Raw genomic sequence first — 25509 nt, 5'->3', positions numbered from 1 at the left:
GAAACTTATATGCTAGTGTTGAGTATAACCAACACAGGTACACAAGAACAGCTTTAGGTCACCAATTGCCATGAACATTCACAACTCATTCCTAAGGGTACCTGATTAAGGACAACCCAACCAGTTAAGGAAGGTCAGCTTAGTGACACTGATGCACAGTTACAAACTACACTCTGGAGGACTCTAGTATCCAGACATCAATAGACACCTGCTTGACCTAGGAACATCAACGAATACTGGCCCACCTGCGTCAATTTTCAGACACATTCAAGTTCAGACAAGGCAGACCAAATAACCCAAAATAAGATACCATTTCAATACAGGGGTCACCCCTGTCCTCTCAATAAGTAAGAGTTCATAGAGTATGTCTCTGGCAGAGCAAAAAATGATTCAGAATGGAGTGGCGAAAATGCTGCAGAAAGCATTATTTGGCTGTCCTTGGAGCTCTCCTCTGGTCCTCATGAAGACAAAAGGTGGCACATGGAGTTTCTGCACCAACTACTGGTAGCTGAACAAAAATCAGCAGAAAGGTGTATACCCCTTGCCACAAATTCTTGGGTTGTCTGATGTGAGTGAAGTAACTGCCCACTATGCATATGTAGTTTGGCCACTGAGTGATCGAGATTTATGAGGCTGACAAAAGTTCTGTTACGCTGTTTGATCTTTACAATGCTCAAACCACATTTGAATGCCTGGTAAACAACCAGCTTTGACATATGAAATGGATTTTGGGTGAAATCTGAAGAATGTTTGTGCCACTGCACAACTGTGTTGAAACATATACATGATGCACGTCTACACCTGAAGCTGAGAAAGTGCCTCCTTGCCCCCCAAGAAATTAAAATCTTGAGGTATCTAGCTAACAGAAACTGATTCCACCCGGATCTAGAAAAAAATAGAGCCATAACTGATTTTCATCTTCTCAGCAGAGTAATGATGCAAGAGGCTTCCTTGGGAAACACTCTTACTACAGGCAGTTCATAAAAGATTTCAGATGCAACGCATGTCCGTTACAGGGATTGCTGCAGGGAAATGCCAAATTTTCTTGGGGGTGAGAAGTTAGACATATCTTTCTGTATCGTTATGGAGGCCCAGACATCTTCATCAGTCCTGGTACTTTTTGACAAGAATGCTTAGATGGAACTATACACTTTTGCTACTGAATTTTGGGTAATTGTGCTATTGATTATGAGATATGCATTTCCAAAGCAAACCCAGAAAGATTGCTTACATCTCTGGAGTGCTCTCCAAGTCAAGAAGAATCACCCTTTAGCAGAGTAAAGCAGCCATGCAGGTTCCAATCCTATTTATATGGCTGCCCATTCACTGCAGTAACTGACCACCATTTAGTATGTCACCACCGTAGTATACAAAAATAGATGCAAACACAAGAGGCAAACCGCCTTTCACAGAATCCAATGGGGGAAAATTACAACAACAGTTATAACCCAGACATCACCACAGCTGAATGATGGGAAGATCCAGCATTTCTGAACATCACAGAGGCCTTAGAGAAGGAAGAAGCTGCCAAAGGCAAAGTAAGATTAATGGGCACAACATTATTTGGAAAGAATTACACACAACGGGACTGAAATGGTCGCTCATCATGCCAGCTCATTTATGACCAGCCTCACTGAGGTATTTTCACAATGCTCTGATATCATGCCATCTAGTATTTCTGAAGATCCTTGATAAAATAAGAAAGCTCTATCACTCTCCAAGTCCCTACCGGTCTATCAGACATTATATATCCCATTGCAGTGAATGCTAACAATGGAAGCACATGCCTTAGTTACCCTCAAATCACCTGGTAGTGATTGCTTTGGAATTAACCTCCTGGGGATAAATGGATAGTAATGAGCAATGACTATCTCACACAGTACACTGTCATCAATGTCTTAATGACTGCTGAAGGTCCCGAAATTACAAGGTTTCTTGTAGAAGACATAGTTTTGAAGTAGTATGGAGCACTACTTGTAATGATCTCCACTTGTGGAAAATTGTTTGTCAGAACTAGCATCAGAAGCAATTTCACAATGAAATATTGTTCACAGGATGGCAAATGGCTACCATCTGCAGAAAAATAGCCTCAAGAAACATTTCATTAGTACATTGGCCAATAGGCTCATGATGTACGCAAATGTCGAACAAGGATACTGGGATGCAATACTGCCTGTTGTGAACATTACATACAACACAACAAAGCAAGACAGCACATCTCATGCTGCTTTCCTGATGCACTGCCAAATGGGTTGAAACAGCAACGGATACTTTAATACAAATAATGTAAAAATAGTTATTGAGCAAAACATCTGATACCATTGCAAAACCTGTGAATATTTCATTGGCGCAACGCACTAGCATATTCAGGTGTGACAAACACACTGCTGAGCTATGGTCGCATATAACTAAACAGTGAGTATTACACACAATCTGGCATTCAGATGGAAGACTCGGGACATAGTGGATAGATAGCAAATAATATTTACTGAAATGTGGCAGCAAAAAATCTGGAGCAGCCAGTATGATGGCCCGCAGGTGTTTATGAAAACATTATACAAAAAGCCCCCCCCCCCTTTCATCCAATGTAGCAACAGTTTCGAAATAAACATTTCCTGTATGACCATGATAATGCTCTCATACACTTCACTGTGATTCAAAGAAAATAAGGAGCATTTATTACTCTTGCCTACTGAATACCGTGGTACAAATACCACCAAACATATCTGGGCCAAAGTAGTGTGTTGCGTGCTTTCCACCAAAAAGGTACCCAAAATTTTGGCAACAACCATTCATCATGATATAGAAGAGTGGAACCATATACCCTACAGGTTGCGAAGTTTATGGAATACCTTTCTCATAATTAAATACTACAATAGTAGCAAAACAAGGCTCAAAAATGCTTCTAGTTACATGGCTGGTATTTTTGGCAAGATGTATATACCTTTTGGGAGACTTCCAAAAACACAATGCCATGCAAAGCTGCTGTACTCTGAGCTCTTTTTGACAATTTCTGGCACCCGTGAGCATTTCTTTTGAGTATTTTACATGTAGGCCTAATAGGTCAAAGTCTTACAACATTCTTTGCTTTGCATGAGTTGTACATCTGTAGGGCGAGTGCTCTTCATAACTGCCATCAGCCAAAAGTCTATGAATCCTTGTATACTAAAAGTGGAAGTAAATCCATTACTATCAAAGAGGTTGTTCATTCAGTAGAAGAAAGCACAAGATCAAAGCGGGCCCACTTTAAAGCATCTACAAGTAACAAGTTACGATGGGTATCATCAATGGGCACATCAAATTACGCATTCCTTCTGCATACCAGAAATTATATTGTCGAAACAAAGGATATTATGCTTGAATGTGGTATATTTCCACACTTCTGACAATCAGCAACAGAAATAGAAGAAAAACTGACATTAAAATTAGGATGTAATTACCTGAAAACTGTCAGTGAGTTTAAGACATGGCTGGTCAAATTTTCACTGTGATTTATATGCTCAGTAACTGCTCTTCTCAAATTCTGAAAAGGAAAACCACAAAAACTAGACATGTGGGAATAGTGTAAACCAATAACAAATAACAGAAAAAAAAATCATCCACATGTTTTGTTGGCTCACTTAAGAATAATATTTATACATATATAAAAAAAAATATGCACATACACAGTGACGTATTGGTACAGTCTTCACACTGAAACCCACTGTTAAACAACAGCGGTCAGAAATTAGTATATCAGAAGAAAACGGCCAATAAAATTAAAAAAGTTCAACAAAGATGTTGCCGGGCGGAATGTAGTCTCCACAAAGAGAGTCTGTATAGAAGCCAAACCTTTTAGGAAAGAGTGGTTATTAATCCAGATGTGTTGATACCCATATTTTAAATAGAATATATGTGGAATATTTGAAGTAAGACTATATTTGTTAACAGTATAGGCCTGTTAAAGGATGCCATACTCGGGTATCCCAGAAATACTTCATCAAAAAGGGTCATGATGATGTGGAAGAGCAACAGCATATCCCCTGAATACATAATTCAGTGACAAGAAGATTAGTCAGTAGCAAGCCAGAATGAAAAATGAAATTACAGCAAGCAGACAGCAGCAGCCAAAACAATGATACGAAGAAAAATACAGCAACACTGCGTTGTAGTGCACACTGTCATCATAAAAACACAACTTTCTTGCCAACACAGTAACGCAACAAAGTTCTGCAATCTGTCTGTTACAGGACGAAGAACATGGAAAAGGGTCGCTATGAGCTGAGGCGGCGTTAACAAGTTCGATCACACAGATTTCCTTCAATTCCACGCACATCATGAGAGAAGTGACGATTCATTTGCACCCACACTCACTACATAACAACAATCTTTCCTTCCTATTACACTCATGTGGGGAACTTTAGCCGACATTTCCCTTGGTCTGTCAACAGCTATTTCTGCATGCATTTTCTCAAGTATAAAAACAACAGGTCTGTAACTTGTTCTATTGGGATGACTGGCATAACAGAAGGACAATTGTTTATTTTTCCAATTATTCCAACGATTGTAATATTCAATCATATGGAGTAATTAACAACATTAAAATGATATTGTTAACGATTTCTATCTCACTATATGTCTAAGTTCTCTACTTGTATATTACCTGAGCGGCTGTAGTAACGTGGCACGGATTCAGCAAGTAGATCATCGTGCGCGTGGCAAATTTAAATCCTATTTCTATACCCCATATAAGGCAAACCATAATGAGCAATAGACGTTTCCCTCCACGATCATTTCTTTCGTAGACTAATTTATCAGGTAAACTAATATTTCTGTAACCCTTATTAATCAAGAAACAAGCTATTCCAAAAGCCAACAATGTATCCAATAATTTCATTTGTGGTGACAAGAAGGCGATGCATTCTGGCCCGCCGTAGCTCAACACAGAAATGTCAACACCGTCTGCCACCCACTCAAACATTTCTCCGTCTGCCAACAGACACCGGCTATCTGACAACACAACTTTCTGCTACTACTATCAACATACCCGTGACGTCTTTGAGCCACAGATATGAACAACCGGAGGAAAAATTGCTCGCCATCGACTTCGAATCTTCTGATGTTCAGCAAAATAATACAATTTGTATTGATGTTAGCATTTTTATTAAAAGCTGCATCGGAGCCCTTTTATAGCTAACGATATCTGTATTAGCATTTGCATCTCCGACTGCAGAATATGGTTTACATACAATGAAACTAAAGTTCTGAAACAATAACCCTGCAATTAGGGAGCTATGCCATTGAACAGGACATGCAATGGATTTGGTTAGATAATCATTTAAAATGGGAAAAACGTGTTGAACTATTGAACAAAAGGTTGAATGTTGTTGTTGTGGTCTTCAGTCCTGAGACTGGTTTGATGCAGCTCTCCATGGTACTCTATCCTGTGCAAGCTTCTTCATCTCCCAGTACCTACTGCAGCCTACATCCTTCTGAATCTGCTTAGTGTATTCTTCTCTTGGTCTCTACGATTTTTACCCTCCACGCTGCCGTCCAATACTAAATTGGTGATCCCTTGATGCCTCAGAATATGTCCTACCAACTGATCCCTTCTTCCACTCAAATTGTGCCACAGACTTACTACTTTAAGTGTCTCATTTCCTAATCTAATACCCTCAGCATCTCCCGACTTAATTCGACTACATTCCATTATCCTCGTTTTGCTTTTGTTGATGTTCCATCGTATATCCTCCTTTCAAGACGCTATCCATTCCGTTCAACTGCTCTTCCAAGTCCTTTGCTGTCTCTGACAGAATTACAATGTCATCGGCGAACCTCAAGGTTTTTATTTCTTCTCCATGGATTTTAATACCTCCTCCGAATTTTTCTTTTCTTTTCTTCACTGCTTGCTCAATATACAGATTGAATAACATCGAGGAGAGGCTACAACCCTGTCTCACTCCCTTCCTAACCACTGCTTCCCTTTCATGCACCTCAACTCTTATAACTGCCATTTGGTTTCTGTACAAATTGTAAATAGCCTTTCCTTCCCTGTATTTTACCCCTGCCACCATCAGAATCTGAAAGAGAGTATTCCAGTCAACATTGTCAAAAGCTTTCTCTAAGTCTACAAATGCTAGAAACGTAGGTTTGCCTTTCCTTAATCTAGCTTCCAAGATAAGTCGTAGGGTCAGTATTGCCTCACGTGTTCCAATATTTCTACGGAACCCAAACTGATCTTACCCGAGATTGGCTTCTACTAGTTTTTCCATTCGTCTGTAAAGAATTCGCGTTAGTATTTTGCAGCCGTAACTTATTAAACTCTTAGTTCAGTAATTTTCAAATCTGTCAACACTTGCTTTCTTTGGGATTGGAATTATTATATTCTTCTTGAAGTCTGAGGGTATTTCGTCTGTCTCATATATCTTGCTCACCAGATGGTAGAGTTTTGTCAGGACTGGCTCTCCCAAGGCTGTCAGTGGTTCTAATGGAATGTTATCTATTTCCGGGGCCTTGTTTCGGCTCAGGTCTTTCAGTGCTGAAAGGTTGAGTATATACAGATATTTATATAGGAAGCACATAGTTGGCTACAGTTTCCAGAATCATCGCTCTCTCAGCAATCTTAAAGGTTGAGTATATACAGATATTTATTGAGATTGCTGAGAGAGCGATGATTCTGGAAACTGTAGCCTACTATGTGCTTCCTATGCGCGTATGCATAGCCTGTATTGTATGCTGTGATGTTCTGAGGAAATGCAAGTTTTGTAAAATAATATTTTAAAATTAAAAACGAGCAGTAAGAATAATGGAAGGGGTTACCAATATTTCTTTATTTCTTTATTCATCCTGTAACTCGTGGTAGATAAACAGTTTGTACAAACGATATAGTATAAGTCAGGTTAGATACACTACATACAAGTTTATACATACTGTGATTTAGAAAACAACACCTGACACACGCTGAACACCACTAATATAATTATAAAACTAATAAGATGATTGAAAGAATAATATGGTTAAGAATAATTATGCTGTGGGAATCGCCAGCAGAATATCCATAGACGCACGGTGAAGGGTAGCATTTGTAGGCGACTTGCCTACAACAAATAATTGCTTAGCCATCCGGTATAATATGTTAACGAAAAAATATTTATTCGCAAAAACTCACAATGAGAAGAAACTGAAAAAACAACAGAGAAGTAACAAAAACTAGAAGACTCTATAGTCTTACGGCAAAGATAAAAAAACTACACTTGACCAGAAAAAAACTCTCGCACACTTTTGATATCACTTTGCACCAGACATGAAAAATATCACTGCCACCCAGCCCCCCCCCCCTTAAAGTGCGGAGCCCCAGGGATATCTTGATACTTAAATTTTATTCGACGTCCAGCTCTGGTGTGCGTCGGGTGTCTCGGTGAGATTGTTGTTTGTGGTGGTAATTCACCTGTCTCGGACGATGTACTGGGCGGTGTTTCAGTATGCTCTGCGTCCATCATGTGTTGTTGCACAGGCATGGTGTCAGAGGTCGGAGAGGATAAAACCCATGCTGGCTTGACACGTTCAATCGATACCTTTGTCGGAACACCATTGTACATTATGTCCACGGTATGCTTATTTCTACTCAGCACCTGAAATGACCCGTATATGGTGGTTGTAAAGGCGATTTGACTGAGTCTGTTCGCAACATAACGTGAGGGCAATCATATAAGTCTTTGTGTACAAACACCTTACGGTTGCCATGGCGAGAAGGTGGCGGCCAATGTATATTTGTGCAGTGACGTTTTAGCTGCTGCACCCAGTGTGTGAGGCCCTATGATCCAGGTAGTGAGGTTGGTACTAAATAATCTGTAGGAATCCGTAGCGGCTCGCTGTAAACCATCTCGGCAACTGATGCACCAATATCGGGTTTGTGAGCTGTCTGCAGGCCTAACAACACTAATGGTAATGCTTCCGTCCATCTCTCTTGATGACACATCAATGCTGCTTTGAGTGTTCTGTGCCATCGTTCGACCATACCATTACTGGCAGGGTGATAGTTAGTCGTGTCGTGGCGTTGGAAACCGCGCATTTTGGATAGCTCGAGGAACAACGTAGATTCGAACTGACGTCCCTGTTCAGTTGTGACATGAAGGGAGCATCCAAAACGGGCAACCCACGTACACAGAAACGTCTTCGCAGTAGTTTCGGGTGAAATATCGACTATTGGAGTTGCTTCTGCCCATCTTGTGCACCTATTTGTGGCCGTAAACAAATAACTGTAACCCTCTGACTGTGGAATAAGTCCAACCAGGTCCACGTGAACGTGTGCGAATCTAGCAGAGGTACCTAGAAAATCTCCAATATCAGCACGCACATGTCGTCCTACTTTACTTTGTTGACAAGGAATGTAGGAACATACAGAAAGGAGCACGTCTCTTTTCATAGAAGGCCACACATAGCAGTTTGTCAGCAGCTTGATTGTAGCGTTGGCTCCTGGGTGCGATAGTGTGTGGACACTGTCGAATGCCATCTTGCGCAATATTTCTGAAATGAATGGTCTTGGTCTGCCTTGAGAAAAGTCGCACCACAGCTTCAGCTTGGAGTTAGGCAACAGAATTTGCTCGAACTTCAGACCTGTAGACGGGTCGTTTAACAGATGTCGTACCTCTGCATCCTGGGTCTGTTCCACTGCAAGTTTATCATAGTCTATAATTTCTGAAATCCCGCAAATACTTGAAAAATAGTCAGCCACTAAATTTTCTGTGCCTCTTAAATGGCGTATATCTGTCGTGAACTGACTTATGAACTCAATATAACGGAACTCTCTTGGTGAGCACTTATCACTGGTGTTTTTAAAAGCCGATATCATGGGTTTGTAGTCTGTAAACACAGTCACTGGTCTAGCCTCTATTTGTGAGTGGAAGTATCGAATTGCTTTGTAGATCGCGAACAATTCTCTGTCATACGCGCTCCACTTCTGTTGTGCAGTCTGTAACTTTTTAGAGAAAAACCGTAGTGGTTGCCATTGTTCTTATACACGCTGGTGCAGCGCCGCCCCTATTGCTGACTGGCTCGCGTCTACAAGAATAGTTAGCTGTGTGTGGGTGAGCGAGCAACACTGCTTTGCTGAGGCTTGCTTGAAGATCATTAAATGCGTTGTCCATTTCTTGTGTCCGCTTAATTATTCGTCGACCTTTGGCGTGCGTCCCTTGAGTGCATCAGTGAGTGGTGCTTGCACAGTAGCCGTTGCTGGCAGATGACGTCTATAAAAATTTATTACTCCCATATATCGTCGTAGCTCTTGGTAGTTTGACGGTTTCGGAAGGGCCTGTATCGCCGCGATGACACAGTATGGCCGAGGAAAGTGACTTGGTTCTTGTGCCTTACGCATTTATTTTCGTTTAAAACGACTCCGTAATCAGATAGACGCTTGCGAAGTTGACACAGATGCTCTTCATATGTTTGACTATCCGGAGAGAAAACCAAGTTGTCATCAAGATAAGCAAAGCAAAATTTAATCCCTTTATCATTTCGTCGATAAAACGCTGCCAAGTCTGTGCTGCGTTCTTAAGGCCAAAAGGCATAAATAAAAACTCGAATAATCCAAATGGTGTGTAATCACTGCTGTCTTCTGAACATCTCTTGGAGCCACCGGTATTTGGTTTTATGCTTTCTTGCAATCGAGGACGCTAAAAATTTTCGCGCCAGCCAAAGTACATGTGAAGTCCTGTATATTAGGTACTGGGTATCTATCTGGAATGGTTCTTGAGTTTAATGCTCGGTAATCCCCACATGGTCTCCATGACCCATCTTTTTTACGTACTAAGTGTAGGGATGAAGAGTGAAGACCACGGACTGTCTGACCGGCGAATTATTCCCGACTGTAACATATCCTCGAATATCGCCTTTGTTTCTGTCAATCTCTCTGGTACGATTCTAGGTGCTAGTCGTGAAACTGGTTGTCCTGACGTGGTACGAATATAGTGAACCGTACTATGTTTAACTTCTTTTGACTGTCTGTCAGAACATCTCCGATTCTTCTCTTAGTCATGTAGCTCTTCGGCTACAGAGTTGCCAATCGCCTGTAGCTTCTCACAAGTTGTATGCCCTTTAGTGCTTGATACTGCACTGTTGTCTGTCAGATTTAACAAACGTTTTCCTTGTAAGTCGACCGCGAACTCGAAATGTGCCAGAAAATCAGTGCCCAAAATGGGTTCTGATATACCAGCTATTACAAAAGACCAGGTAAACTGTTTGGAAAAACCCACATCAATCTTGCACACTTTACATCCGTACGTGTCAATCACCGAGTTATTCACTGCCTTCAAACGTGGCTGTATGTCTTTTTCGTTGTGTGGTTCATGGCTGACAGGAAGCGAACTAATGTCTGACCTGGTATCCACCAAAAACCTTGTACCTGTAAGTACGTCTGATACATACAATCTTTTCGAAGCAGGAGACATATGTATTGACGATCGCTGTCGCTGACATGAAAACACTGCACTGTTTCTGTACATACCTTGGTTGTCTGAATAGGCACACGGTGATGTACACCTTGTAGCATCTCTCCTAAAACGTTTATGGTACCAACGCACCTTACACTCGTCCTCTTGTTGACTTCGTGTTTCACGCCCAGCCCGGTCTCTCTTGCGCTTAAAGATAACTTGTGGTCACTGTAACATGCGTAGCTGCGTTTGCAAATCCTCTATTGCAGTTTTTAAATCTCTAATTTCGTTTGAACTTTTTGTTGTTTGTCGCGTTGCGACCGCGGCACAGTCTACTGTTATATCGTCAGTTTGGTCTTGCTGGTAATGGTAGTTATCGTACGTGGCACCTGTCGACGTCGTTGCGACTGTTGCAGTAGGCTCGTGAGTCTCGTAGATTCTGTCTGCAGCGAGCAGCAGTTTGTCAACTGATCTTTCGTCGTATATAGCTAGTGTAGTTCTTACTTGCGTTGGTAGCTGTTGTTGCCATACGTGGCGTAACAGTCTATCAGAGACTGTCGAACTATCTACCAGGCTGCGTAAATGACGCCAGTAATCTGACAGGGACCTATCTCCCCGTTTCTCTTGGTACAATACTTGTTTGACTCTGATGTCGACTGGCTTCACACACCGAGAAATTAATTCTTCTTTCAGAATACAGTATGCTCCTTCTGTAGGCCGGTTCACTATAATGTCAGATATCAAAGTCAAGGTCTGATGGTCCAAATTAATTATCACCAAGGTGAACTTCTTGTGATCACTGACTATTCTTTGTTGTAGAAATATATTTTCCATTACCGCGAACCATGAGTGTGGCTGAAAAGGCATAAATGGGGGCGCTCGTAGTTGCAACCTTTGAGTTGGTGAAGCATTGAAACCAGCGGGTAGTTCCATTGCTGTTACTTGCTGTGGTTGTGCTGCAGTAGTCCCAGTTTCTGATGATGTTGCCTTGCTGGTGTGTGCCATTGTTGTTGAACCAACGTCATTCCTTTGGTCCGGTATATGCTGGAAGTTCATATCTTTCGAAACATGCAACTGTAAAGTTTCTATCTCATTCTGAAGCCTATGATTTTATCCGTTATCGAACTGTATCGTTTGCCGTCGTCGTTCATTGCTTTTGCAGTTAATGTTCGACGTAGCTAACGAAAGGTTTAAAGTTCCTTAATCGGAGGTCACCAATTATGTAGGTGACTTGCCTACAACAAATAATTGCATAGCCGTCCGGTGTAATGTGTTAACGAAAAAATATTTATTCGCAAAAACTCACAATGAGAAGAAACTAAAAAAACAACATAGAAGTAACAAAAACTAGGAGACTCTATAGTCTTACGGCAAAGATAAAAAAACAACACATGACCAGAAAATAACTCTCACACACTTTTCATATCACTTTGCACCAGACATGAAAAATATCACTGCCACACATTATTATGTGGTGGCGCGCACAAGGGACAGATTGTTTATTCTTTGATTATATATAATAGTTCTGTTGTTATTGATCCAATGCTAATATGAGCTTTTCATTGCAATAAAAAAATAAAATATTATAGCCTAACTACTTCATGAGTCTTTCTGAAGATTGTAATAAGTAGTACGTGGCTAAAATGTGATCAATTACAATGTATTTTCTTGGTGCTTCAAAGACTGAGAAACAGAATAGAAGCACTGGTCAAGCAACTAGCCTTTTAGTTTCACTTTAAATTTAGGTAAATTTTGTGCCTCTTTCGGAAAGAATGGCATGTGGTTATATAGCCCAATGCCAGTATGATACACTCCTCCCAACAAGTTTTTGTGCTTACTGAATTGACATGCAGGTAGTGCTTCTGTCTAGTATCATGAGAGTGCAAATCACAATTACACTTGAAGATATTTCCTTCTTTTAATATTCTTAGTTTCATGAAGATTAGTACTTCATAGATGTATAAACAGGATGGGGCAGTATACTTAGACTCTTAAATATTGGTGTACATGGGTCTCTGTATTTAGCACGTGTTGTTATTCTAACAATCTTTCTTTGTAGCCTAAATGTTTTTCTGCTAGATATGGAGTTCCCCCAAAAGATAATTCCATACATCAGTAGTGAATGGAAACTGCCATGGTACATTGTGATGACTGATGCACGACTTGTATTTTGTGAGAGGATTCTTAGAGCACAAGAAAGTGGATTTAACATTTTGTTAACATTATTCATGTCTGCCTCCTATTTCTGGTTATCCTGGATATGCATACCTAAATATTTTATCACATTCACAGACGAGACAGTTTTTCCATCAATGCTGAAAATTGATGTTGCTGTGTGGAGTTTCTGTGAAGTGCGAAAATTGACTGACACAGATTTTTCGGAATTCATTTTTATTTTATTTGTACTAGGTAACGGCCTTGCCACAGTGTATACACCAGTTCCCGTCAGATCACCGAAGTTAAGCGCTGTCGGGCGTGGCTGCCACTTGGATAGGTGACCATCTGGGCCGCCATGCGCTGTTGCGATTTTTTGGGGTGCACTCAGCCTTGTGATGCCAACAGAATAGCTACTTGACCGAATAGTAGCGGCTCCAATCAAAGAAAACCATCGTAACGACTGGGAGAGTGGTGTGCTGATCATACACCCCTCCTATCTGCATCCTCAGCTGAGGGGGGACGCGGCGGTCGGATGGTACTGATGGGCCACTTGTGGCCTGACGACAGAGTGCTTTTATTTGTACTGAACCATTGTGCTAAATATTGTATTACATCTGCAGCTGTTAACTGTAGGCTTTCTTCACCATATGACTTAATTAGGATGTTTGTGTCATCTGTAAAAATTGCTATTGTCCCTTTAGTTAATTTTTCTGATAGATCATTGATATAAGGAATGGGGCCAAGGACTGACCCTTGAGGGACTATGTATCATTTTTTTTTTTCATGTCTATAAAAATTAGAAATTTAATGCATTTTTACATCTTTGTAGTGCAGGGTGAAAAGTTTAAACCTTTCAAATTCTGTTTTACTCGCTAGATATCTCAAAGTCTTTGATGATACTCTTGCATGCAGGTGGCTACTGTTTGACAGAAGATTGGATGAAAATTCAGAATTGTTTGTCAAACCGGCTGTCAATCGAAATTTCTCTGTTATGTCTAGGACAATATTTGACAAACATGTCAGACACAGTCTATAATTTGGCAAACATGCCACAAATAGTGGCAAACGTCCTCAAAAAATGACAAACACATGAAGTTATTCAAATTGTTTGCTCACCCACTGGGGCCTTATGGCTACCACAGCAGTAGCAATGACATGCTGTTGCTCCTAAGGAAGAGGATGTTGGTAATCATTAAAAGCCTAAGGTTTCACGTAGAAGTGACACGTAAACAACTCCAAGAATATTTTACACAGCAGTATGTATACTTAACAGCATAGGTAATCCTCTCTTATTGAAAAACTTCCTTCATTCATTCAGTGTACTAAGAGTTACTTCTTTAACTAATTTGTCAGCAAGTTCATTTCTTGATAAGCATATGTGGTTTGATGTCCAGGTGGCACGTAATATGTCTTGGATATTAGTGGTCAGTTTCTGGGGTAAAACTGCTACATTCACTTTAAACACATCAAAGAATCGCTGCAAACCAGGAAGTTCTCTGTTGTGACAGTTTTGATGTGTTGCAAAACCTGACACATAGTTATCATCTCAACAGTGTATAATTGATTGATTAATTGAGAGGGGGTTATGGGATCAAATGGCGAGGTCATCAGTCCTGCGATTTCGAAGTGAATTACAGAAGAAAGAGGGGTCTGCTAAAAGTGGACGATAAAGTCAGGGGAGTCAAATTAAAAAATAACGAACATTAAATACACAGAGTAAAGGCATAAAAGGTGAGACCAAATCTAAAAACTGGAGAAAAGGGTCACAGACCGAGAAGACTGTAAAAGAAGTCCCAACCACAACCATCCTGCCCCTGCTCCAAGACTAAATGAAATAAAAACTACTTTCATGGAGGAAACTGAGGACCAGTTCAACCATTCAGGCATCATCTGCTAATATTAAATTTAAGGAATTGGGAAGACTATACTTAACATGAAGAGCCAAAAGAAGGGGACATTCCACCAATATGTGAGATATTGTCAATCTGGTTACACACCCACATTGTGCGGGTGGGTCATTACATAGGAACCGGGTATGACCAATGTGTAAACGGCATAAAACAATGCACTCCTTCCGAGAGGAGCGGAAATAAAAGCGCCAAACTGTAGTTGACTCCTTGATTGTGCGGAGTTTATTACTATGAGCAGTAGCGCTCCAGCTGGCATTTCACTGTTGGGCAAAGAGACATTTGACATAGATCTGCATATTCACAGCTGGAATCATGAAAGGAAATGGGAGGTAAGTATCTGCTTCTCCAGCCAAATGGTCAGACAATTCATTCTGTGGGATGCCCACATCACCTGGTGTCCAGAGAAAGATGATGAACATGCGGCATGCTCAAGGGCAGAGAGATGGTCATGGATAGCATAGACCAAAGGGTGACGTCAGCAGCATCGGTCGATAGCCTGCAGACTGCTCATGGAGTGTGAACAAATTAAAACACTGTGGGGTGAGGCCTGAGAAACAAAAAGGAGGGCCCTGCGAATGGCTAGAACCTCTGCTGTGAACACACTACGTGATGCCGGCAATAAATGGTGCTCGAACCCAGTAGGAAACGTAGAAGTGTATCCCACCTTATCAATAGTGTTAGAAACATCAGTATAAAATATGGTGGCACCCTGTAAGTCTGCAAGGATGGCACAGACAAAGTGCTGTAAAACCATAGGAGCGACAGAGGCCTTAGGACCCTGGAATAGATCAGTCCTAATCTGTGGTCTAGTCACCATCCGGAGGGGGGTGGGAGTATGGGAGGAAAGTGTGTGGAGATGGAGATCCCAACAGAGGGAAGTGAGACGCATGCCAACTCGCAATCCCACCCGTGAGTGCATTTTAGGAGGGAGACATCCCATATTGGCAAAGAGCACAGGATTGTCAACGAACTGCCAAATGACAATTGTGTAAGAAACAAGGAATTTGTTCTGTCAGATGTGTATAGGGGGAATCCCCAGCTTCTGTGAAAAGACTATCAACAGGACTAGTGCGAAGGGCACCAATAGGGCACAAAACATTCTGCAATTCATTTCAAATGGCATCTTCCACACTGGCCGTCCCATCATGTCAAGCCACATCACGGCACTGTCAAGGTTTCTTGGGGAGAAAGTTTTGATGGCTGATGTCATCCATCCATTGTTGATCACATGTCCCCCAAGCTCATTTCCTCCTGATACACAGTGTTGCGCATATGTCAATATTAAAATATTTTGTTTTGCCATGTCTTTCATAGTTTATATCAGTTGTTTTTATTCATTATTTTGTTATTTGTTATAAGTTGTTTCATTTTCTAATTTATTTTGTTAAAACTTATAATTATGTAATAACTTATGAAAGATTAATTGTAGTAATGAGGCACCAATCTGAACTGTACAACAGGAGTGTACTCAAATTACTTGCCCTCTACTAAATTTATAAAGTGGATTTTTGTACATACCAGTACCATTATAATATTTTACAATGAAATGGACTCATAAGACTGCAGTTTGTAGTGAAACATATAGTATGGGTAGAATCACACTGATTGGTAAGTGGCATTTATTTGTATGTTGCCAGGCATTTGTAATATTTCATAAAGAAGTGACCTGAAATCTTCAGACACTGCAATAGTGGCAAAACATTGTTTTTTTTGGTTGCAAATACATCAAGTAATGTATTAGAGTTGTTTGTTGGGGTATGTGTTTGTGTCAGGCTTATTTATTGTTAAGCAGCTCTCTGGAGTGTGTGTGAAACAGTTTTGCAAGTGTCAGTAGTCAATATTTACGTGGTTTCACTTGCTGACCCCACTACATATAGCCCGCAGCTCGTGGTCGTGCGGTAGCGTTCTCGCTTCCCACGCCCGGGTTCCCGGGTTCGATTCCCGGCGGGGTCAGGGATTTTCTCTGCCTCGTGATGGCTGGGTGTTGTGTGATGTCCTTAGGTAATTTAGATTTAAGTAGTTCTAAGTTCTAGGGGACTGATGACCATAGATGTTAAGTCCCATAGTGCTCAGAGCCATTTTTTGAACCCACTACATATAAGACATTTAAACTATTAAAAGCCAAATACAAGATGTACCGAAAATTGATAAACCGTGAAGGGAAAGCTATTGAGCAACATATGACTAATGCACAATAATTTTTACTAGGCTGGCAACTAAACTTAACCTTAAACAAACCAGTTTTTCATGGAACATGATGACAGCTTATAACACGGTGTTTCTTTTAGTAATTCTGGATGCAATTCGACATTACAAATGAAAAACCTGGTGCTCCAACGTTTTAAAATACTTACAAAATGCAGATTCCTCTTCCTTGACTCCTTGTATAGTTGTGAAATTCCCCTTCTGTACCATGTAATGATATTTTTCGGATTCACACCTCTTTTTCCGTCGTTTTGCCCTTGTGTTTTCATTCTCATTTATACAAAATAGCCCTGCACGCTGTAAACCATTTGAGTCCAATAAATGTCATTTTTGTACAATTGTGAACTCCAGCACACACATATATAAGCTACAGTATGTTTTATGTGCATTTCCTGCATAAAAGTAATTGGAAATCATCTTGCAAAATCGCAGTTCCCCCGAGGAAAACTGTTGAAGATAGCCAAACAAGTTGACATCATATGACTTGAACTGACATGACATGCCATGCCATGACAGACAGTGTGAATACACCTTGATGTGTCAGTTCCATTATGTGACAGTGTTATGACAGCCAGTGTGAATTAGCCTTAATCCACATTTCCCTTTGTTTAACAGATATCTTGCTTCCAGAATATACACTCCTGGAAATTGAAATAAGAACACCGTGAATTCATTGTCCCAGGAAGGGGAAACTTCATTGACACATTCCTGGGGTCAGATACATCACATGATCACACTGACAGAACCACAGGCACATAGACACAGGCAACAGAGCATGCACAATGTCGGCACTAGTACAGTGTATATCCACCTTTCGCAGCAATGCAGGCTGCTATTCTCCCATGGAGACGATCATAGAGATGCTGGATGTAGTCCTGTGGAACGGCTTGCCATGCCATTTCCACCTGGCGTCTCAGTTGGACCAGCGTTCGTGCTGGACGTGCAGACCGCGTGAGACGACGCTTCATCCAGTCCCAAACATGCTCAATGGGGGACAGATCCGGAGATCTTGCTGGCCAGGGTAGTTGACTTACACCTTCTAGAGCACGTTGGGTGGCACGGGATACATGCGGAGTGCATTGTCCTGTTGGAACAGCAAGTTCCCTTGCCGGTCTAGGAATGGTAGAACGATGGGTTCGATGACGGTTTGGATGTACCGTGCACTATTCAGTGTCCCCTCGACGATCACCAGTGGTGTACGGCCAGTGTAGGAGATCGCTCCCCACACCATGATGCCGGGTGTTGGCCCTGTGTGCCTCGGTCGTATGCAGTCCTGATTGTGGCGCTCACCTGCACGGCGCCAAACACGCATACGACCATCATTGGCACCAAGGCAGAAGCGACTCTCATCGCTGAAGACGACACGTCTCCATTCGTCCCTCCATTCACGCCTGTCGCGACACCATTGGAGGCGGGCTGCACGATGTTGGGGCGTGAGCGGAAGACGGCCTAACGGTGTGCGGGACCGTAGCCCAGCTTCATGGAGACGGTTGCGAATGGCCCTCGCCGATATTCCAGGAGCAACAGTGTCCCTAATTTGCTGGGAAGTGGCGGTGCGGTCCCCTACGGCACTGCGTAGGATCCTACGGTCTTGGCGTGCATCCGTGCGTCGCTGCGGTCCGGTCCCAGGTCGACGGGCACGTGCACCTTCCGCCGACCACTGGCTACAACATCGATGTACTGTGGAGACCTCACGCCCCACGTGTTGAGCAATTCGGCGGTACGTCCACCCGGCCTCCCGCATGCCCACTATACGCCCTCGCTCAAAGTCCGTCAGCTGCACATACGGTTCACGTCCACGCTGTCGCGGCATGCTACCAGTGTTAAAGACTGCGATGGAGCTCCGTATGCCACGGCAAACTGGCTGACACTGACGGCGGCAGTGTACAAATGCTGCGCAGCTAGCGCCATTCGACGGCCAACACCGCGGTTCCTGGTGTGTCCGCTGCGCCGTGCGTGTGATCATTGCTTGTACAGGCAGTGTCCGGAGCAAGTATGGTGGGTCTGACACACCGGTGTCAATGTGTTCTTTTTTCCATTTCCAGGAGTGTAGATATTTTCTGATGGTTTTACGGATTTTGCTTAATGTTTATATTTGCTTTGAAAAAAATTATTTGTGTGGCAAATGATTTACCTTGATAAGTTTTATTAGTAGTAATAGTACAATATTTATTCATCAACTGATCATTTTGTACAGTGGTGTGGATCAATCATTTAGAAAGATTTATACAGAATAGAGGCAAAACCTGGAAACAAAGTTCTGTCTTAATTATGTAAAATTACTTACAAAATCTGGTGTTCTTAATTAAATTTAATGGCTTATAGAGTCTCTCTTTCTCTCTCTCTGTCTCTCTCTCTCTCTCTCTCTCTCTCTCTCTCTCTCTCTCTCTCTCACACACACACACACACACACACACACACTCACACCTCTTCACATATGTAATTTCATATTATTACTACATCACCAACTCACTTGAACAGCTTTTCGAGTACCTGACTATATTTTAGGCTTATATAGCATCCTTCTCTGATAGATAGTCTTACTATGTACCTCTCCATGAAATCATTCCTACTTCTAGTTTCATAATTTTGAACGCGCGCGCGCACGTGCACACACACAAACACACGAATAATGGGACAGACTTCAGGATGTATTTCTGACAGGGAAAGGGAGAGGAAAGTTCATATCAACATATGCCCAGAACTGATCAGTGAGCCTGCAATGAAGCAATTAGTGCTAATGCTTTACATTACATTTTAAATAGTAGTAATTTTTTCTGTCTTACGATATATGTTCAAAGCGGTTGCCATGGGATGCAATAAAAGCATTCCCCTCATCGAATCATGGAATATCCCACTCTTTCGAATGTTCTAGGCTGTATGCAAATAGCATCAGGGGCTACATAATCGCGCTATTCAAGGTTCTCACATCAGAAAGTAGTTCACATCCTCTTTCAGACACCCCTCCACGAGAAAAAATCAAGGTACTCGTTGGTGAATAATGCAAACAGCCAGAAATATTTTTAAAATGTTTTTATCTGTTAGGGCAACATGCAGTTTTAGATGTATAACATGCAAAAGATAAAAGCATTTGTGACTGGTTGCGCTGTTCACCAACACTCATTAACAGTTGACGAGTTCACAAGACTCAGCATGGATAAAAGAACAGTAAGTTAGTTGATTTAATATCATGTAGAATCTGTTGTTCCAGAGCTGGTTGTTCATTTCTTTGGAAGGTCTCATGTTTAATCAAACACAGTAAAATTAAGGCAAGTGTTTCATGATATGTGTGGCGCTGTCTGTCATGGTGACTTATTAAATCACTGTGGCCTCTCGACCGTTTCCACATGGTTGATCATAGACAAAAATTGTCTCAGTTTGCTCTGAGAATGAAAAACTAACCGTTGTGCTTCAGTTTAGCTGCAGTCACACAAGCTAACATTTATAGAATATTATTGTTCATCAGAACTATCTACTTTCATAAATATAAAGTAATAAATAATAAATTAATAACATTTAATGTACCAGTACTAATTGCTTTAAAATAGACTCACTATCCATTTCCAAGCATATGTTAATATAAACGTTTTTTGCTTCTTTGTAGTCAGAAACCACATCCTGATGGGTTTTACCTAGTTTATATTCACCCTATGTATAATCCTGGTAGACTTAATGTTTTAATTTCTTTATGTTTCTGCGTATTCGAGGTGGCACAGAGTAGAATCATAACGAATTCGCAGTTCACGAAAATTGATATAAATTCCAGTTTATTATGTGCAAAGCGTCTAAAAATGGTGGCGAAATAGACAATTTGTGCTTCTCGTGTGCTGGTAAAGTAAGTAACTGCGCAATCGAAATCAAAGAACTGTGTTCTGGTGCCACAAAGCGATAAAAACTCATATCGGACTCAGCATCGAAAGACGAAATAATTAAAGTACTGCAAGAGCATAGAGATGCCATGTTGGCGAAAATAAGTAATTTAGAACAAAAATTAAGCAAATATACAACCAGTGAAAAGTGCCAACCAGTGAGAAGTGCGTCAAATACAAGTACTTTAAAATCACAAGTGCAGGCATATTTATGTTAAATGCGTGCACAGTACTAATGCCATTGAGAAAAAACACATCAGAACAAGTAAATGTACTTCCAGATAAAGCTACTGTTCTGAAGACAGCTAGCAAGATTGCAGTGCAACATGTAAGTGTAACTAAAGACAGTGTTTACGTGACAACTAACGAAAACGAAACTGTGTTTCATGACACAGTGTTTTGGAAGATAAAGCATACAGAAATACGAAACAAAATTATGAGTCGAAGAATGCAGTACAGAAGCCAGAAGTTCTAATAGTGAGTGGCAGTCAAAGGAGGTACTTTATAAGCATTTTGAAAGAAAAAAACCTCGGTTCAGAATATGACATTCAAATGCTCCCCTCCACAAAGTTTTTAGTGGAATTGATAAATTAGCAGAATGATTCACTGAGAGTGATGCTGTTAATTAATGACTGAGTCAAAAGACACCGAAGACTCATAAAACAACATTCTTGAAAGCATTAACAACGTCTTCCCAAGTGTTCTCCAAGACCAACGTTAATTCACACCCAGTTCCCAAAAGATTTGACAAAAAATATATAAACAAGACAATCAGCATGGCATATCATCATTTTCCTGCAAAAAGTTAACTGTTCGAAATCGTACAACAAAAGCGGACTATCTATAAACATTGAAATGGAAAGACTGTCACATGATAAATTCACACATCACGGTTTTCACTTAAACAGACAGAGGAAGAAGCAAGTACACAATAGGCTTTCATCATTAATTAAAATTGGCAGTTATGTAAAACAAGAACATTCCTCTTTGAAGCAACAATTCTGCCGGAAGACATCAATGGTTCAACAAAATAAATACAGTATGAAAGCCAATGAGACACAAGTGCCAAAAATGAAAAAATGCTCCTTGGCAAGTGGATTGTAATTAGAAGCACCAAAGCTCAAGAAAGGCAAGACCCATCTAGCAGGAAGACATCACCCACCTCTCGAAACAAGGACGATTTTTTACAGCTAACAATGCTAGGTGAAAAAAGATGTAAGTAGTCAAGCAAGATTCACTAAAATCCCTAGTTCAAACTTTAAATTGTTCCACTAGATTGGTCAGTCTTTTTCCAACAAGCTTAATGAAATAGAAATCTTGCTAAACGATTTGAATGATAATTCTGTTTTATGTTTCACTAAGCAGTGGTTGATTAGAGACATGTTAGAACTGACACGCCTACCTCATTTCAAATCAGCAGACGCATTTTGTAGAAAAATACTCAGGTATGGTGGCAGCTGCACATATGTCTGAGCAAATATAGAATTCAATAATATAACCAAATTTGATAGCTGATGCAGAGACAGAGACATAGAACTGCCAAATCAAAATACAGTTATCAACTGTGTATACAGGTCACCAGATAGTGATAAAAAAGTTTTTTTTAATAGTGTGGAAAAGTTGTTAGAGAATTTTAACATCATCAAGAAAAATACTCTCATATGTGGAGACTTCAACGTGTATTTCTCCAAACCCAATAAATTTAAAGATTATATTAAAGATCTGCTGAAGTCCTTTAACTTAAAACCAACTGTAACTAACCTAACTCGTTTAACTAGTACTTATGCAACAAACACTGATCAGGTTTTTGTAAATACAGATAAAAATACCTGCAACACACAAATTGTAAACACTGGTTTTAGTGATCACCATGCGCAGATACTAGCAATAGCTATTCCAGGTAACAGAAAATCTAAAAAAAGAAAAAACTAGAGCTGATATAAGGAAGTTCAAGAATGGAAATGTAGATTACTTTTTCTCTTTCTTGACAAGAGAAAACTGGAATGATGTTTATAGGTCACACAACACAGACGATAAGTTTGATAAATTTATGGCCATGTACAAAGATTTATTTGAAGCAGCTGTTCCTAAACAGACATCAACAATAAATTCCAGGCTTGGTCCAAATAAATGGATGACAGCAGGAACAAAAATATCATGCCAGAATGAAAGAAACTTATATGAATACTGAAGGCAAACCACAAATACAGTTTTTTAATTATTTTAAACAATAAAAACTAATTTTTAGAAAGTTATATCGAAAGCAAAGAAGATGGAAAATGACAAACATATAGAAAATTACAGCAACAAGACTAAAGCAACCTGGAATGTCATCAAAAAAGTAACAGGTACTACATCACTAGACCACAACAAGATAGAACTTCATGAAAATTACAATAAAATAACTGAAGCCATGGAAGTGGCTAATAAATTTAACAATTACTTTTCAAATATATCATAACACCACTGTATTAAATATTACAGCTCACAGACAGCCAGCAATGCACTACATACAGTTTGAAATATTTATTCAATTACTCTGTTTTTGTCTCCTATAACACCTAAGGAGTTATTTATGATTATAAAAGATTACCCAATAGATATTCTGCAGGTGTTAATGAAATACCAGATATTATCATGACAGAAAGTGCAGTATTTATCACAGAATCATTAATAGATATTTTCAACTCATCATTCATGAGTGGTATATTCCTGACAAATCTGAAAACAACAAAAGTAACACCACTGTACAAGAAAGGAGACAAATATGAGGCTGTAAACTATATGCCTATATCAGTGTTGTTGGGGATGTACATAACATAACATGGATTTAAAAATGGAAAATCAACACAGTCAGCTATTTTTACATTCCTAGATGAAATTTTAAATGCAGTACATAATAAGACATATGTCTCTGGCATATTCCTTGACCTTAGTAAAGCTTTTGATGAGCTGATCATGACATACTGTTACAGAAACTAAGAAATTATGGAATATGAGGCCTACCAAAGAGGTGGCTCCACTCTTACCTGCATGATCGTCAACAGATCAGTCAAATAAAATACAAAGATGTAAAAATGCATTAAATTTCTAATTTTTATAGACATGAAAAAAAAATGATACATAGTCCCTCAAGGGTCAGTCCTTGGCCCCATTCCTTATATCAATGATCTATCAGAAAAATTAACTAAAGTGACAATAGCAATTTTTGCAGATGACACAAACATCCTAATTAAGTCATGTGATGAAGAAAGCCTACAATTAACAGCTGCAGATGAAATACAAGATTTAACACAATGGTTCAGTACAAATAAAAGCACTCTGTCGTCAGGCCACAAGTGGCCCATCAGGACCATCCGACCGCCGAGTCCCCCCTCAGCTGAGGATGCAGATAGGAGGGGTGTATGATCAGCACACCACTCTCCCAGTCGTTACGATGGTTTTCTTTGATTGGAGCCGCTACTATTCGGTCAAGTAGCTATTCTGTTGGCATCACAAGGCTGAGTGCACCCCAAAAAATCGCAACAGCGCATGGCGGCCCAGATGGTCACCCATCCAAGTGCCAGCCACGCCCGACAGCGCTTAACTTCGGTGATCTGACGGGAACTGGTGTATACACTGTGGCAAGGCCGTTACCTAGTACAAATAAAGTAAAAATGAATTCCGAAAAAACTGTGTCAGTCAATTTTCGCACTTCACAGAAACTCCACACAGCAACATCAATTTTCAGCATTGATGGAAAAACTGTCTCGTCTGTGAATGTGATAAAATATTTAGGTATGCATATCCAGGATAACCAGAAATAGGAGGCAGACATGAATAATGTTAACAAAATGTTAAATCCACTTTCTTGTGCTCTAAGAATCCTCTCACAAAATACAAGTCGTGCATCAGTCATCACAATGTACCATGGCAGTTTCCATTCACTACTGATGTATGGAATTATCTTTTGGGGGAACTCCATATCTAGCAGAAAAACATTTAGGCTACAAAGAAAGATTGTTAGAATAACAACACGTGCTAAATACAGAGACCCATGTACACCAATATTTAAGAGTCTAAGTATACTGCCCCATCCTGTTTATACATCTATGAAGTACTAATCTTCATGAAACTAAGAATATTAAAAGAAGGAAATATCTTCAAGTGTAATTGTGATTTGCACTCTCATGATACTAGACAGAAGCACTACCTGCATGTCAATTCAGTAAGCACAAAAACTTGTTGGGAGGAGTGTATCATACTGGCATTGGGCTATATAACCACATGCCATTCTTTCCGAAAGAGGCACAAAATTTACCTAAATTTAAAGTGAAACTAAAAGGCTAGTTGCTTGACCAGTGCTTCTATTCTGTTTCTCAGTCTTTGAAGCACCAAGAAAATACATTGTAATTGATCACATTTTAGCCACGTACTACTTATTACAATCTTCAGAAAGACTCATGAAGTAGTTAGGCTATAATATTTTATTTTTTTATTGCAATGAAAAGCTCATTTTAGCATTAGATCAATAACAACAGAACTATTATATATAATCAAAGAATAAACAATCTGTCCCTTGTGCGCGCCACCACATAATAATGTGTGGCAGTGATATTTTTCATGTCTGGTGCAAAGTGATATGAAAAGTGTGTGAGAGTTATTTTCTGGTCATGTGTTGTTTTTTTATCTTTGCCGTAAGACTATAGAGTCTCCTAGTTTTTGTTACTTCTATGTTGTTTTTTTAGTTTCTTCTCATTGTGAGTTTATGCGAATAAATATTTTTTCGTTAACACATTACACCGGACGGCTATGCAATTATTTGTTGTAGGCAAGTTGCCTACATAATTGGTGACCTCCGATTAAGGAACTTTAAACCTTTCGTTAGCTACGTCGAACATTAACTGCAAAAGCAATGAACGACGACGGCAAACGATACAGTTCGATAACGGATAAAATCATAGGCTTCAGAATGAGATAGAA

The 25509-nt window shown here is 40.2% G+C and overlaps 1 protein-coding gene and 1 pseudogene across 1 annotated transcript in view; both read right to left on the bottom strand.

Annotated features, from left to right (window-relative positions):
* The window catches only part of LOC124594400 (transmembrane protein 164), a 167349-nt gene extending 155938 nt beyond the window's left edge, over positions 1 to 11411 (bottom strand). Inside the window, exons 1-2 of the mRNA XM_047132769.1 lie at positions 11244 to 11411; positions 4643 to 5008 (exon numbers count right to left, since the gene is read on the bottom strand). Coding sequence (XP_046988725.1) covers positions 4643 to 5008; positions 11244 to 11411 — 534 coding nt within the window. The remainder of the gene's footprint in view (positions 1 to 4642; positions 5009 to 11243) is intronic.
* A 12655-nt stretch (positions 11412 to 24066) lies between these two features.
* LOC124597626 lies at positions 24067 to 24184 on the bottom strand (annotated as a pseudogene).
* Positions 24185 to 25509: the final 1325 nt, after the last annotated feature.

The sequence above is a fragment of the Schistocerca americana genome, chromosome 2 (genome assembly GCF_021461395.2).
Source record: "Schistocerca americana isolate TAMUIC-IGC-003095 chromosome 2, iqSchAmer2.1, whole genome shotgun sequence".
NCBI classification, from domain to species: Eukaryota; Metazoa; Arthropoda; class Insecta; order Orthoptera; family Acrididae; genus Schistocerca; species Schistocerca americana.
Note: the sequence above shows the minus strand (reverse complement) of the source record. Positions and strands in the feature narration are given on the sequence as shown.